The sequence below is a fragment of the Haliotis rufescens genome, unplaced genomic scaffold, assembly GCF_023055435.1.
Source record: "Haliotis rufescens isolate VD_foot unplaced genomic scaffold, xgHalRufe1.0.p SCAF_10, whole genome shotgun sequence".
NCBI lineage: Eukaryota > Metazoa > Mollusca > Gastropoda > Lepetellida > Haliotidae > Haliotis > Haliotis rufescens.
This window is the reverse complement of record NW_025963780.1, coordinates 41,220,439-41,234,757: the sequence shown is the minus strand read 5'-3', so window position 1 is coordinate 41,234,757 and position 14,319 is coordinate 41,220,439. Positions and strand designations below refer to the sequence as shown.

Genomic DNA, 14,319 nt, shown 5'->3' with positions numbered 1-14,319 from the left:
AATCGCCAGCTCACAAAGTCAAATTCCGACTGGTAGTCCATATCACATACTTTGTGTACACCCCTGACAACTTCTGGTTCATTGCACATAGCGGCGCCATGAAATGCAAAAAAACAGCAGTTGCTATCCATAAAGTTGTAGTTCTTCTCAGAGTTGATTCTAGCTTTCTATGCAGCAAGCACAACCCTGGCACAATCTCATTAAAACCAGGTCTTAGTTCTTTCTATCGCAAAACAATGATCTGAGGACATTCCATTATTGGTCATGTCAGACCGACCTTTCATCGGACCAATCAAAGCGTGTCTTGCCAGATAATGAAAGTGACAGTCGGACTGTTTTCTAATCATGAAGCATGGAAAATTTAACACTGGGTATTCCGAACGACTGATCCCGTCAAAATTATCATCAATCTCTCGCTTCTGCAGGATAAACATTTGAACGGAGGAAGCGAGGCACTGCCATACAATTAGACATTCCTGAATGTTTGTTTGTTTTAACATTAATCGAGAACTGTGTCAACATATTTTTCAAGCGTAGTCTGAAATGGAAGTCGCAAGGTTGAAACGAGTGCCATAAAGCTCAATAAAGCTTAAAAGTCAAAAAATCGATTGTTAAATCAGTTTCCGATCAATAGTATCGATTTTAGTTAGGAATATTAATAGATTTGATTGCATAAATTTACAATATCTCGCAATTGAGTAGCAAAACACGCTCGTGAATACAGCCGAGTGAGATTAGAGTTAACTGCCCTTGATGCTTAGCAACCGGTCTTTCTTTCAGTAAAATCGCGGAAGGTGACAGTCAAGAAGAGTTTGTGGCAAACTTGGGTGGAAAATCAAGTGTTTGGAAGTGTGTTATCACATTCAAAGGAAACTTCATTTCCAAGGTTTAATTCAACTCTAAAATCCATCTAAAATGATACACTGAAAACTATCGATATTTATCGCAATAGTTGCTTGCAATATCAATAGTTATCACAATAGTTTCATTCAGTATCAATAGTTATCGCAATAGTTATTTCCAGACAAATAGTCACCCCTACTTTCTAACTGGCTGATGTCGACTTCTTGTTAGTCGTTTCAGTGGTCGGTCAAAGTTTGTGAAAGGTCGTTCTGACGTGACCCGTAATCATGGTAATGGGATGTCGTCAGATCTTTGTTTAGGGGCAGCAAGAACTTCAGTCTGATTTTAATGAGATTGGACCCTGGCAAGGCATCTGTGTGTCTAGAGAAACTAGTGCATCAGTGTGTGACTGCCGCTCTGTGCAAAGCGTGGCAAGCTATTACCTGGAAGAGTGTGTGAGGTGTCTATTTGTTCGACAGGTGTTAATCCATTCTCACCTGACTTCTCAATAACATCCACCTGATTGATGTATGTCGGAGATGATTTACCTGAAAAAAGTCACAATGTTGAAAGTATATAACACAAGCATTGTTTGTAAACATCACATTGTTTGTAAATGTCACAAGCATTGTTTGTAAACGTCACATTGTCTGTAAATGTCACAAGCATTGTTTGTAAACGTCACATTGTTTGTAAACGTCACATTGTTGGTAAATGTCACATTGTTGGTAAATGTCACAAGCATTGTTTGTAAGCGTCACATTGTTTGTAAATGTCACAAGCATTGTTTGTAAACGTCACATTGTTTGTAAATGTCACAAGCATTGTAAATGTCACAAGCATTGTTTGTAAATGTCACAAGAATTATTTGTAAATGTCACAAGCACTGTTTGTAAATGTCACATTGTTTGTAAATGTCACAAGCATTGTTTGTAAATGTCACATTGTAAAAGTCACAAGCATTGTTTGTAAATGTCACAAGCATTGTTTGTAAATGTCACATTGTAAATGTCACAAGCATTGTTTGTAAATGTCACAAGCATTGTTTGTAAACGTCACATTGTTTGTAAATGTCACAAGCATTGTTTGTAAACGTCACAAGCATTGTTTGTAAACGTCACATTGTAAATGTCACAAGCATTGTTTGTAAACGTCACAAGCATTGTTTGTAAATGTCGCAAGCATTGTTTGTAAACATCACATTGTTTGTAAATGTCACAAGCATTGTTTGTAAACGTCACAAGCATTGTTTGTAAACGTCACATTGTAAATGTCACAAGCATTGTTTGTAAACGTCACAAGCATTGTTTGTGAATGTCACAAGCATTGTTTGTAAATGTCGCAAGCATTGTTTGTAAACATCACATTGTTTGTAAATGTCACAAGCATTGTTTGTGAATGTCACAAGCATTGTTTGTAAATGTCACAAGCATTGTTTGTAAACATCACAAATATTGTTTGTAAACGTCACAAGCATTATTTGTAAACATCACAAGCATTGTTTTTAAATGTCACAAATATTGTTTGTAAACATGGTAAATGTCACAAGCATTGTTTGTAAATGTCACAAACATTGTAAATTAGGAGTCAAACGAAGGTCACGATACAGGTCAGAATACAATACATATCGCGATACTCATGTTCACGTCAAATGGCGTGGAAACTTCTGGAATATATATATTTCAGAGCAAGTTAATGAATCGTCATCCGAGTTACATATTGCCCAATACTTAAGGCATCATAACCACATAACCAGTTTTAAGGGTTTTTCTATGTTATCATTATAAGGACTAGTGGCTTAAAAATGTGAGTTTCTACTGCTGTTCATTGACATTCTAAAAATTGGTGAGTAAATAAGAAAACACAACCCCATGGATAATAACTTCTGCTTCTTTATCTTAGAAAGTGTATCATCTTGTATCGATAATGAAGAAAATGTATTGTGTATCGTATAATTTATGTTGGCATGATAACTCGCGATGCATCGTGTATGGGTGTATCGTTTCCCCCTTACTGTAAATGTCACAAGCAGTGTTTGCAAATGTCACAAACAATTTAGAGGTGGGCCGATTCCCACACAATGCAATTCAATTCGTTTATCAATTTTACATGACCGATTCAATTTGATTCAATCAATTCATGATTTGACTACTTCAGTTGGTATCACTTGTTTTATAACATTTTTTTTCAAACATTTGATTATTTATAAATTTGAATTAAAAGAAAGGTCCATCTTTTGTCTTACAGAATCATGTTGAACGAAAATAATTAAAAAAAACACCCTTTGTTTTCTGTTTTATTTGGTGTTCAGTTTCAGCATAACATGGCATAATGCAAGTGAATATTAACGGCCAAAATAACACTTCAGGTATGACGAGGCGGAACAGCACTTACCCGGTATGACATGACTTCAGGTACTACTTAACTCTTTCAACACCAGTCAACCAGAAGCGTTTACTGCTGTAACACCGAGTTCCAAAAGACTCTTGTGTGATAGATGAAGCCAACATTTATCAAAGAAAATATCTGCTTGTAAAACATCTTTGCTACTACAGTATATGTTATACACCATTTTAAAGGTCTGATCCTATTGTTTATAAATTTGAAATGTTTGTCATATTATTTAAATAATGCATTTACAACTTAATTAAGTATGTTGTAAATAAAAATATGTAAGCTAACACATTCATGATGTTCACATTAAGGGCCAAGGAATCAAAAATCCACTTACCTATTTCTTTTTTACTTTCATTGTTAACGTTATTGAAAAAGCATTTGAAAAAGAATTATAAAGAGTATCTGTCATCACCCATTTCCCGATAACAGCGGCTGTCCGCTCAGTAACATGAAGAAATACCCCTGTTTTCGAGGCTTCGTATGAACAACACATTCGTCAAAGACTGGCATATGACACATCACTAGAAAGCTTATTCTTTTATCTACATGCTCGTAATAACGCCTAGATTCTTTCCATAGTTAAAAAAAAATTCATTTGATAAAAATTGGTTTCTAATGACGTTTTCTTGCTGAAATCTGCTACAAGGTTCGTGATTGGTCAAATTTATGCACGTGACCTAAGGCAGCCAATCAAATTACAGCTAAGGTACCGTCCTCATGTATGATTGACTTCAGATTTTGACAAAAGGTTTTTGATAAATTGTGCTATTCTGAATGTTTTAAGCAGAAAATCGCGATCTATATTATAAATATTGAGCTTCGTGGATGTATCAAGCTAGGTTACGAGCTGTGATAAAGATTGTTAATGCATGTATTTTGGCATTAAACATTGTGTCCGAGCCGAGAACTCGATGTGACAAAAGCCGAGATGTCATTTGATTTACATTATACGAGATCGTAAAAAAAGAAGGAAATAATAACTTAGCTGTAAGTTTGACAACTTTAAGATATATTTTTGTTGATTTATTACTTTGTATACTATATTTAAATTTTTGCTTTTTGCTTGAAACGTCTTAATTTCGCTCTTTGACATGTTGACATGTGGACCCGTTGTGAAAGTGTGTCCGAGAATTATATTTTCAATAACATTGTTGGAAATATTGAATAGTTTTTTAATCTATTGATCAAAAATGATAAATTGGAATCGAATATGTAAAAAGTAAAATACTTATATCATTAACATAGAAATATTTTAAGCATGTTAAACTTGATAAGCATGAATTGTTTTACCGAATCGCTATGTAAGGAAATTAAAAAAGATTGATGTATTTGGGGATCGATTAATCGTCCCGCCTCTAACAAACCTGGTCACCTTTGTGAAACATGCCATTACAATTGCACAGATCTAATTCTGTCAAGGACCTGTGAAGGCCCTGGGTAGAATAGGTCTTCAACAACCCATGCTTGCTTTAAAAGACGACTATGCTCGTTTTAAATGGGGACTAACAGGATCGGGTGGTCAGGCTCACTGACTTAGTTGATGCATGTCATCAATCACATTTGCGTAGATTGAAGCTCATGATGTCAATCACTCGATTATCTGGTCCAGGCTGGATTATTTACCGACCGCCGTCATATAGCTAGAATATCGCTGAGTGTGGCGTTAAACAACAACCAAACAAAAGTTACGCCAAGGTAAACACATGTATCACAAATTGACCCTTGAGATAACAAAATCTGCAGAATGCTACGCATCCATGAAACGTTCGGATCCATGATGATAACAAGTTATTTTCATGATAGATACGTCCATACAAATTACAACCATTCTTTTAAATATTATGTTACAGTTTAACTGCATAAGGGTGCCGTAGCAATTTGTAAAACTTACCTTGCAATCTGACATACAACAAAACAATCAACTTTTCTTGGTATTAAACTACTTAAACACTGCCTCAGTTCTTTGTGCCGAGTACCTGAGTGACCCAGGCTCGGGTTATCATATGGTTTGAGTAATAGCCATATTGATTGGTTGACGGTTGCCTAGCAACCAGACAGTGGTGCCTATGTTTGTTCTGCCTATCTAAATGGAGAACCAGGATATGGAAAGAACATGTCAAGTGCTGTGTCAGCACAAACATGCACATTATTGACAATGCTGATCGTTCAAATTTCCTCAACATTTTGACTGTTATTACCATTAAGAGGTATGACACTAGAACCTATTACGAGATTTAGTCTTCTGAAATGATACCTTATTCAGAGTTGCTAACCGTGCTAACAATCCTCAAAAACATGGCAACACCCTAATCAATCTCATTCAAATCGGACGTTTTACTGGGACAGATCTAAGGACACCTATATCATGTCTAAAGATGATTGTGTCAATTGACAAACTCAGCAAATTTTGACCACCCAATTTAACTGAGGATTGTTTTACGTCCCTTTTAGCAATATTCCAGCAATATCATGCTAGAGGACACCAGAAATGGGCTCCACACATGTACCCATGTTGGGAATCGAAACCGGGCCTTTGGTGCGTCAAGCAAACGCTTTAACCACTAGGCTACCCCACCGCCCCAATTCAAATAATGGTGTGTGGCTTCTTTTTCATTTTTTTATGACCTCAACTCGGATATTTCAGTTATAAATGAAAACACAGAAAACACAAATAATCCCTCGCTATTACTCCATGTTGGGTGTAGATGCCAAGCCGCTCAGGAAAGACAGGATGTACTTAATACATACACAACATAATGAAGCAGCCCTTTTTTTCTACATTTCGGAACTGTCTTTTCAGTTCGTTTCCGAGATACAGACATCAGGCATGCTTGTCTGAATGGAGATCTATGCCAAAAAGTCATCTTAACTGGTTAGTTGATTAATTTGAAGCTCGTGAGCAAAAGAAATTACCATGTTAGGTCAGTGGTAAGAAATGGAGCCGGTCACTTCCGGTGACTTTGCTGGACACAATTACCGTCAAGACATTGTCATGAGAAAAAATGTTTAGGACAATCAGACAATGTCCTTGAAAAACTGACCAATCTGAAACCCTGCAATTTGAATACCAAGTTACGGCAGCGATAGAAACTAACATTTTTAGACCACTAGTCCTTATAAGGATAACATATACCGGTAACAAAACCCTTAATAATTTTTTACTAATCCTTATGAAACCTTAACTATAGGACTATAGGCAGGATAGGACAAGTGCCAATTTCTAAGTCTGATTATGGTGATGAATGTGTCCAGGGTAGTTAGTACAACAGAATGGATATAATGGTAAATACCATGGATAAAAGAGGATGAGATGACACAGATGCACCACCACCTACCTGATACAACTCCATTTTGATTTTCATTGACTTCTTTCGGTGTGTAGGACTTCAGTTCTGCCATTTTGTTTCAGTTTTCTCACGTCACCATAAATATCTGAAATGAAATCATACAATCACATTAGGGATAATCATTAGTTGGTTGGTTGGTTTGTTGTTTAACGCCGCTCGCAGCAATATTCCAGCTATATGACAACGGTCGGTAAATAATCGAGTCTGGACCAGAAAATCCAGTGATTAATATCATGAGCATCGATCCACGCATTTGGGATTGATGACATGCATCAACCAAGTCAGCGAGCCTGACCACCCGATCCTGTTAGTCGCCTTTTACGACAAGCATTGTCGCCTTTTACGGCAAGCATGGGTTGCTGAAGACCTATTCTACTCCGGATCTTCACGGGGCAGGTATAATTATTAAGCGCAATCTTACCTTTGTAATAGTCTCGTGGTATAGTTTCAAAATAACCCTCCAGTCAAACAACTGGTGCTGAAGTCACTGATCAAATAACCGTTTAATTTCACCTACACATTTTCGACTTTCATTCAAGAAACATCTAGATTTGATGATGACAAATGAAATATGAACATTAAAACGGATCGATTATGTTACTTTTATGTGTTCTTTCATGTTAATTCGTAGTATGTGATGGTTATTTATTTTTTCCTATTTTAATTGACCTATCATTTTAATGAAAACAAGCATGAAATACTCACATCCCCCGCCAATATGACATGTCGGGTATGTGCAATGCATTAGCTACTGTGAACTATGTCCACTGGGCCTTTTTGTAAAGAAATATAGTACGTTTTTCAAGATCTGCTCCGGAAACGAAGACTACCGCCATTTTCAGTCTAAATCAAAGTCGTTGCCATGGAAACTCGAAAAACAATTTTTTTTAAAATCCTAAACTATCAAAAGGCACCAGTTCACCACTAGACCTATCTATGTGCCAAGTTTGGTGAAGAAATATGGTACGGTTTTCAAGATCTGCTCCGGAAACGAGGACTACCGCCATTTTCAGTCTAAATCAAAGTCGGTGCCATGGAAACTCGAAAAATAACTTCTTTAAAAATCCCAAACTATCAAAAGGCACCAAGTCACCACTAGATCTATCTATGTGCCAAGTTTGGTGAAGAAATATGGTACGGTTTTCAAGATCTGCTCCGGAAACGTGGACTACCGCCATTTTCAGTCTAAATCAAAGTCGGTGCCATGGAAACTCGAAAAATAACTTCTTTAAAAATCCCAAACTATCAAAAGGCACCAAGTCACCACTAGATCTATCTATGTGCCAAGTTTGGTGAAGAAATATGGTACGGTTTTCAAGATCTGCTCCGGAAACGAGGACTACCGCCATTTTCAGTCTAAATCAAAGTCGTTGCCATGGAAACTAAAAAAATAAATTTTTTAAAAATCCCAAACTATCAAAAGGCACAAGTTCACCACTAGATCTATCTATGTGCCAAGTTTGGTGAAGAAATATGGTACGGTTTTCAAGATCTGCTCCGGACTGACAGACGGACTCCACCCAATCCTATATCCCCCTTCCACTTCGTGGCGGGGGATAATAATTGTGAGAGCGCAGTTTGCAAAGGATACAAAGTATGTGTATTTTGTGAAACACTAACTTTAAGGGGCTCTCTGCTAGTGAAATACTAGTAAGTATAGTTATTTGAAATTGTCATATAATTATACTTACTAGTATTTCTTCTAATTATTTCCTAAAGGTTTCGAGATGAACTTAAGATACAACAAATGTTTCTATGTATTTTTTTAATTCAACTTTGAAAGGAACACTGAACACACCTTTGACCTTGAAAAAGGAATCAATAGTTCTATAATGCACCCCTGATTCAGGGGTAGAAACTAACATATTTAGTCCACTAGTCCTTATAATGAGAACATATAGCAAAATTCTTGAAAATGGCAAATTTCTACATGTATTAGTCCTTCTGATACCTTAACTATTGGCCAGTTTTCCAAGGACTACAGGACGAGTGCCAATTTCTAACGCTGCTGATTTCAATTTTAGGATACTGCAGTTGAGAATATCATATTAAACAGACAAAAGTTGCTAGTAGACTACTAATGGGCTATTAGTTCGTCATAAGTCTGCACGCGGATGTCATGATCTAAAACAGCCTTTCAATCTTTGTTCACGGTCAATCTTAACTATGTGCATCATTTAAAGAAAGGGACATCACCCTCACAACTTGATAAACCATCTACCACTATAATCCTAAAGTGCGCAAGATTCCGATTTTCAAGTTAGACATTAAATGCCATGTACTACTGTGTCGAGTTTGAAATAATAATTTACTGTAAGATTGTAAATGTGCTTTTTTTAGGTGTAAAAAAATTGCTTTTTTAAGGAGTAAACAATTTTTTTCTGCTACAGTGGTAGTTTCGCCCCTGATAAACATGGGGACAGGAAGTGTTCGCATTAATGCACTAAAGTGTATTTCATGAATAAAAACAACAAAATATGCATGAGACATTTTAGATGCATTTTGCATTTTGGATGTTTTTTTATTTACTCAGCAACTTCTAGAATGACAATCAAACAAACATTTAAAAAGTTCTCCTTTCTTATGAAATTGCAAGAATGGTGTGTCTGTCCTTCAGGGTGGCAAATATTACAAGCATCATCAAAGAGTAATGGTAAATGATTCCAAAAGCTGAAGGTGATTCTAATAAACAGCACGACACACATAGTAGCCCAACTGTTGAAGTGACCATAGATTAAACTGTAAATGTCACTGTAGACTGTGTGTTGTCAAAGATAGAAAGCCAAAGTCAGTATTTTTACTAGGGCTGTTACGATTCACTCGGTGTATGGAACCGTATCCTTTCATGAATTGAAGCAGAGCATCAGATAAGCTTTTGGTGTTGTGGGTATTTTACCCATGCATTTTAAAATCATTGGGTATCAGTAATTCTATCTGGGTATTCAAATTTTTGTTATATACCCACTAGATTTTACACATGTGGGCATTTAAGTTAAATATTTAAAAACACAATTCATCTAGGCCCTGCAAACTGGTGTCGTGTGGGTTAGAGAGCTTAAAAGGACTCAAAAATACCATGATACTTCCAGAAGAAAGTGTGATGGCAAATGATTGTGATGTAACTGTCATCGTGGAGTTTGGCAAGGTTGACGGAATGCCCGTTTATGATTTCAAAATAAGTTGCTGATTTGCTAATCGAATACGGCTAGTTACTTCACAATATTTTGATGATACGCACAAGTTTTAATTTTGTAGCTTATCTGTAATGTTTGTTGCGTATTTGATACGCTTGGATTTGATTTTACTGCGTAGTTCTGCATTTCTGAAGCATATTTTACGCAGATACGCAGCTTATCTGGAGCTCTGTGAAAGCGTAATGGTAAATGATCTGCCAAAAGCTGAGGGCGACTCCAACAAACAGCATGACACACATAGTAGCCCAACTGTCTAAGTGACCATAGATTAAACTGTAAATGTCACTGTAGATTGTTTATTGTCAAAGATAGAAAGCCAAAGTCAGTATTTTTAGTAGGGCTGTTACGATTCACTCGGTGAATCAAACCATATCCTTTAATGAATTGAAGTCATTATTCGTGGCCACTAGGATCAAATATTTAGTAATATGCAGTCATGTACATTTACACACTCTGTACCTAAAACTATCCATGAGAACATATTATATGCATCGATTTCTTCAAAGACAACACTCTTATAATATTTAATTTGACAGTATTGTGGCCACTGGTCATTGTCACATTTGAGCAGATACTTGTACCTGGATAAGTGTATAATTGTATAATATATTAATTGTTAACAAACCATGTCAAATAATTTATGTGGTTATTGTTTTACTGAATATAACAAATAATACATCAACTGCAGACTTGTTATTGTATTCATAAATAAATATTTGTATTCGTTACCCTATATTGGTGATATGAATTGTATTCGCACCATAGCGTATTCCTTGCACCCCTAATATGGACTTATGTTACCAGACTAGTTTTTACTGAAAATTGTCGCAGCAGGAGATGCTGAAACTGTCACAAAAGCAGTGGCCCTGAAGGCATTGAATTCAGCAAGGTCGTCGGATTAGGCTCAGACGAGGACCAATGATGACACGGTGTCTGAACAAGGTTGGGGTTAAAATGAAACTCTTAAACGTGTTTCTTGTCCGCACAGGGAGCCACTGTCAACAAGTGATCCTGCTAAAAATGTCAACAATGTAGCTTCTTACAAGCTAGTCAACATCTACAATTGTTTAGAATATTCTTTTCAGCTGCTAGATATGGGCGTCTTTAGGGCTGGGAGGGGTAACTGGGCTACCCGGGTCAGGTGGTTACTGAGTAGGACCCGGGTACCCGAAAGACTACCCGGACCCGTGGTTAGTCATGTGATATATTGTTTAATGACAAAAAATATCTAGAACTCTATGGTTACACTAAAGTCACTAATGTTCGCATTTCTTTCTGACTATGCACCCATTCCTTGATATAGCTGAATTCAACTTCAGTGTATGAATGACCAGATTGCTAAATACATGTATCTAAATACGTTTTGCCAGGGCTGTGCTAAAAATGGTCCCAATCGACATTTTGAGACATCTCCTGAGACCTACAGTGGGTCCCCAGGTAGGGTCGGGTAATAGGGTGGTGGGTACCCGGGTAGTAAATTTGGACTTGTCCCAGCCCTAGGCGTCTTACAGAACTAAACAAAGCTCTATACAATGACCACATTGATAAATGTAAGTCTGTTAAGGGTATTCACCAAAACTGGCCATCTCTGTGTGTCAAGCTGGATGAGTGAGTGAGTGTGTATGGTTTTACGCCACTTTTAGCAATATGCACGCAATATCACTGCGGAGGACATCAGAAATGGGCTTCACACATTGTACCAAAGTTGGGAATCGAACCCAGGTCTTCAGCGTGACGAGCGAACGCTTTTACCACTAGGCTACCCGAACGCCCCCCAGCTGGATGAAGATTCTGTACATGGAAACAGCTGAGCTGATGGGCTTGATAACCAGACACAGCTTATAGCAATGCCCTGTTTCCTTAGAGATGTTCTACCAATCATCTTACGTCTATATGCTTGTCGTAAGCGGCAACCAACGGGATCGGGTGCATGTCATCGTATCCCAATTGTGTGGATCAATGCTCATGTTGTCAATCACTGGATTGACTGGTCCAGACTCGATTATTTACAGACCACTGTCATATAGCTGGAATATTGCTGAGTGCGGCGTTATACAACAAACAAACAAACCTACAGCGCATTACTCGACATCATGACTAAGCCTAACAGGTCCGCCAGGTCCTAATGAGTGAGTCAGTCAGTGTCAATCCACTATAAGCAATATTCCAGCAATATCACAGCGAGGGACACCAGAAATACCCAAATTGAGAATCAAACCCGGGCCTACACCGAAATGACTTGAGCAAATGCCTTAACCACGAGGCCAAGTCCAAGATTCAGCAGCTTGCTGGGAAGATGCTATGAAATATGGGCATTTATAACCTCGATTATTGTCAAACATAGAATTATGAATTTTATTCATTAATTGTGTGTCTCTTCAAGCTGCTTTTTGTACAAAGATGGATCATGGTGTTTAGCCATAAGAAGTGTTTCTTTACAAAGCATTCAAATAATTTTCAACTTAATGTACTCTTCATTTATATCACAAAAATTAATTCAGGGTTTGAAATTAACATATGATACATACACCTGCCTGAGTCAAGAACCAAGAAGGACTGATAGCATTTCCTTGTGGACTACCACTTTTACCATCAGATGGCAACTCAGTAGCAGAGAATTATTGCAGAATAGTCAGTCAAAAACTCATGGGTCTACTACACCAAACATGGGTCTTAACATGCTTAATTAGAGTTTAGTGTTATTATTTTTAACTGAGCTTACTAGACTAAAACATAGAGTTACAAGACTTGGGATTTGGACTAGTGGTTCAAGTTGGATAATGGTGAAATTAAGTAGTACTTTCTGCTAGGGCTGGGACGGGAAACTCAGGGCAAACACAGGAGTACCCGGACCCATGGTTAGTCACAAGATACATTGTTTTATGACAACAACCATGACAACAGTAAACAACAAGTCACATTTCTTTCTGACTTATATGCTTATGACAATGTTAGTTATGTATAATGTAAAGCGTTCATAGGTATGTCATGTGTAACGCATAATTCATGTTTTCTAAGGTAACCTGTTTTACCTAAGTAAGTATATTTGTCTTTGTCTTTGTATTTAGATGCAGGCATCATAAGTCCTGTCAGTTGTGTTGGTGAACGCAGTTCTCGCCCCAGTTTCACCTACAGGGGCGTTTGTTCTGATAATTAATCCTCATGACAAATAACGACCTGTGTTATTCATGAACACCCCCGGTTACATAAAGATAAAGTTCTAGTCAAAATGATGACCCCATTTCATACATGTATCTAAATACAATGTTTGCCAGGGCTCCAGGGAAACAATTCCCAACTGGACATTCGGACCCATCTCGAGACCATTTGTAGTGTGTGTGTGTGTGTGTGTGGGGGGGGGGGGGGGGGGGGGGAATGTGCATGAAAAAAATAGCCTAGTGCATGTATTTGGGGAAAGCATGAACACATCTTACATTGGCCCTAGGCCTATATCAAAGGAATGGATGCATAGTCAGAATGAAATGTGAACATAAGTGACTTGTATTATAACCAGAGTTCTAGATAATTTTTGTCATTAGACAATATATCACATGACTATAACAACGGTCCGGGTGGTCAGTCCTGTGGGTACCGAGGTCTAACTCAGTACCCAACCGACCCGAGTTACCCGTCCAGCCTTATGCCTAATACTGTCCCTAAGAAAATGCCTCACCTACCTCCACACAACACCCCGACTCCTAGGCCTATACTAAATTACCAGTTCCTAACTAGAACTGTTTCGAACTGTCAAAAACATTCCAGTTGGGTTATCTCAAGCCACGTTGGTTTTGCTGTACAGCCACGCTTACCCATCAATGCGAAGCTCCGCGTTCTAACCAGTTATCTTCGGGTGTGCACACATTCACGACAGTTCAACAAACAAACCGATCCAGTTTGTAAACGATCACAGATATAATTCCTACTGCAAACACAACAAATGACTACACTGACAGATAGAACTTGATCAGATTATACAATTACGGCGTTGTAGAGAATGCTGTAAACTGTCATGAGACATTGAGTCTATCAACAACACAGGTGCGAAATTCTTGGAGGGAATCTTGCAATGCCATTGTCAATCGGACAAAATTTCAAGTGACTTTCCAGAACTTGACCAAAGCTTACCTTTTCACAATGTAGAACTAGCTGGTGAAACTGTTTAACTCAATTTAATGGGGTATCCAAGAGAAGAACATTTCACCATGACTTAGATCCGTGACGTCACATGAACACTCTCAGCGCCACTAGATCTATAGTTTGTTTCGAGATAGTCAAATAACACGCGATATATAGTGTCAAGCACACGTGACCAATCGGATTGGATTTAAGCCAGGGCAAGTTGTGGGGACGAAACAAAAGTTCTCTAACAACCGACAGCCGCGGCCTTCAACAACCAATACTCTTCTGGTGATTACAACATACTATTATATATAACACATATGAATTCACAAAGGATCTTCTGGATTTTTCACGGTGGATTTGACCATGATGAAATTTCAACGTAAATGGCATGTGACTAACTCGCGATCGAGTTGAAA

The 14,319-nt window shown here is 37.7% G+C and overlaps 1 protein-coding gene across 7 annotated transcripts in view; it reads right to left on the bottom strand.

Annotated features, from left to right (window-relative positions):
- The window catches only part of LOC124146737 (ATP-dependent translocase ABCB1-like), a 92,985-nt gene that overhangs the window by 68,361 nt on the left and 10,305 nt on the right, over window positions 1-14,319 (bottom strand). For 2 of the 7 annotated variants that reach the window (XM_048390694.1, XM_048390706.1), the window contains exons 1-3: window positions 13,907-14,139; window positions 6,576-6,672; window positions 1,287-1,391 (exon numbers count right to left, since the gene is read on the bottom strand). In XM_048390694.1, the coding sequence (XP_048246651.1) occupies window positions 1,287-1,391; window positions 6,576-6,639 (169 nt within the window). In that variant the 5' untranslated portion in view covers window positions 6,640-6,672; window positions 13,907-14,139. Of the gene's footprint in view, window positions 1-1,286; window positions 1,392-6,575; window positions 6,673-13,906; window positions 14,144-14,319 lie in introns of those variants that run through there. The other 5 variants (XM_048390712.1, XM_048390715.1, XM_048390722.1 and 2 more) reach the window with 4 other exon arrangements.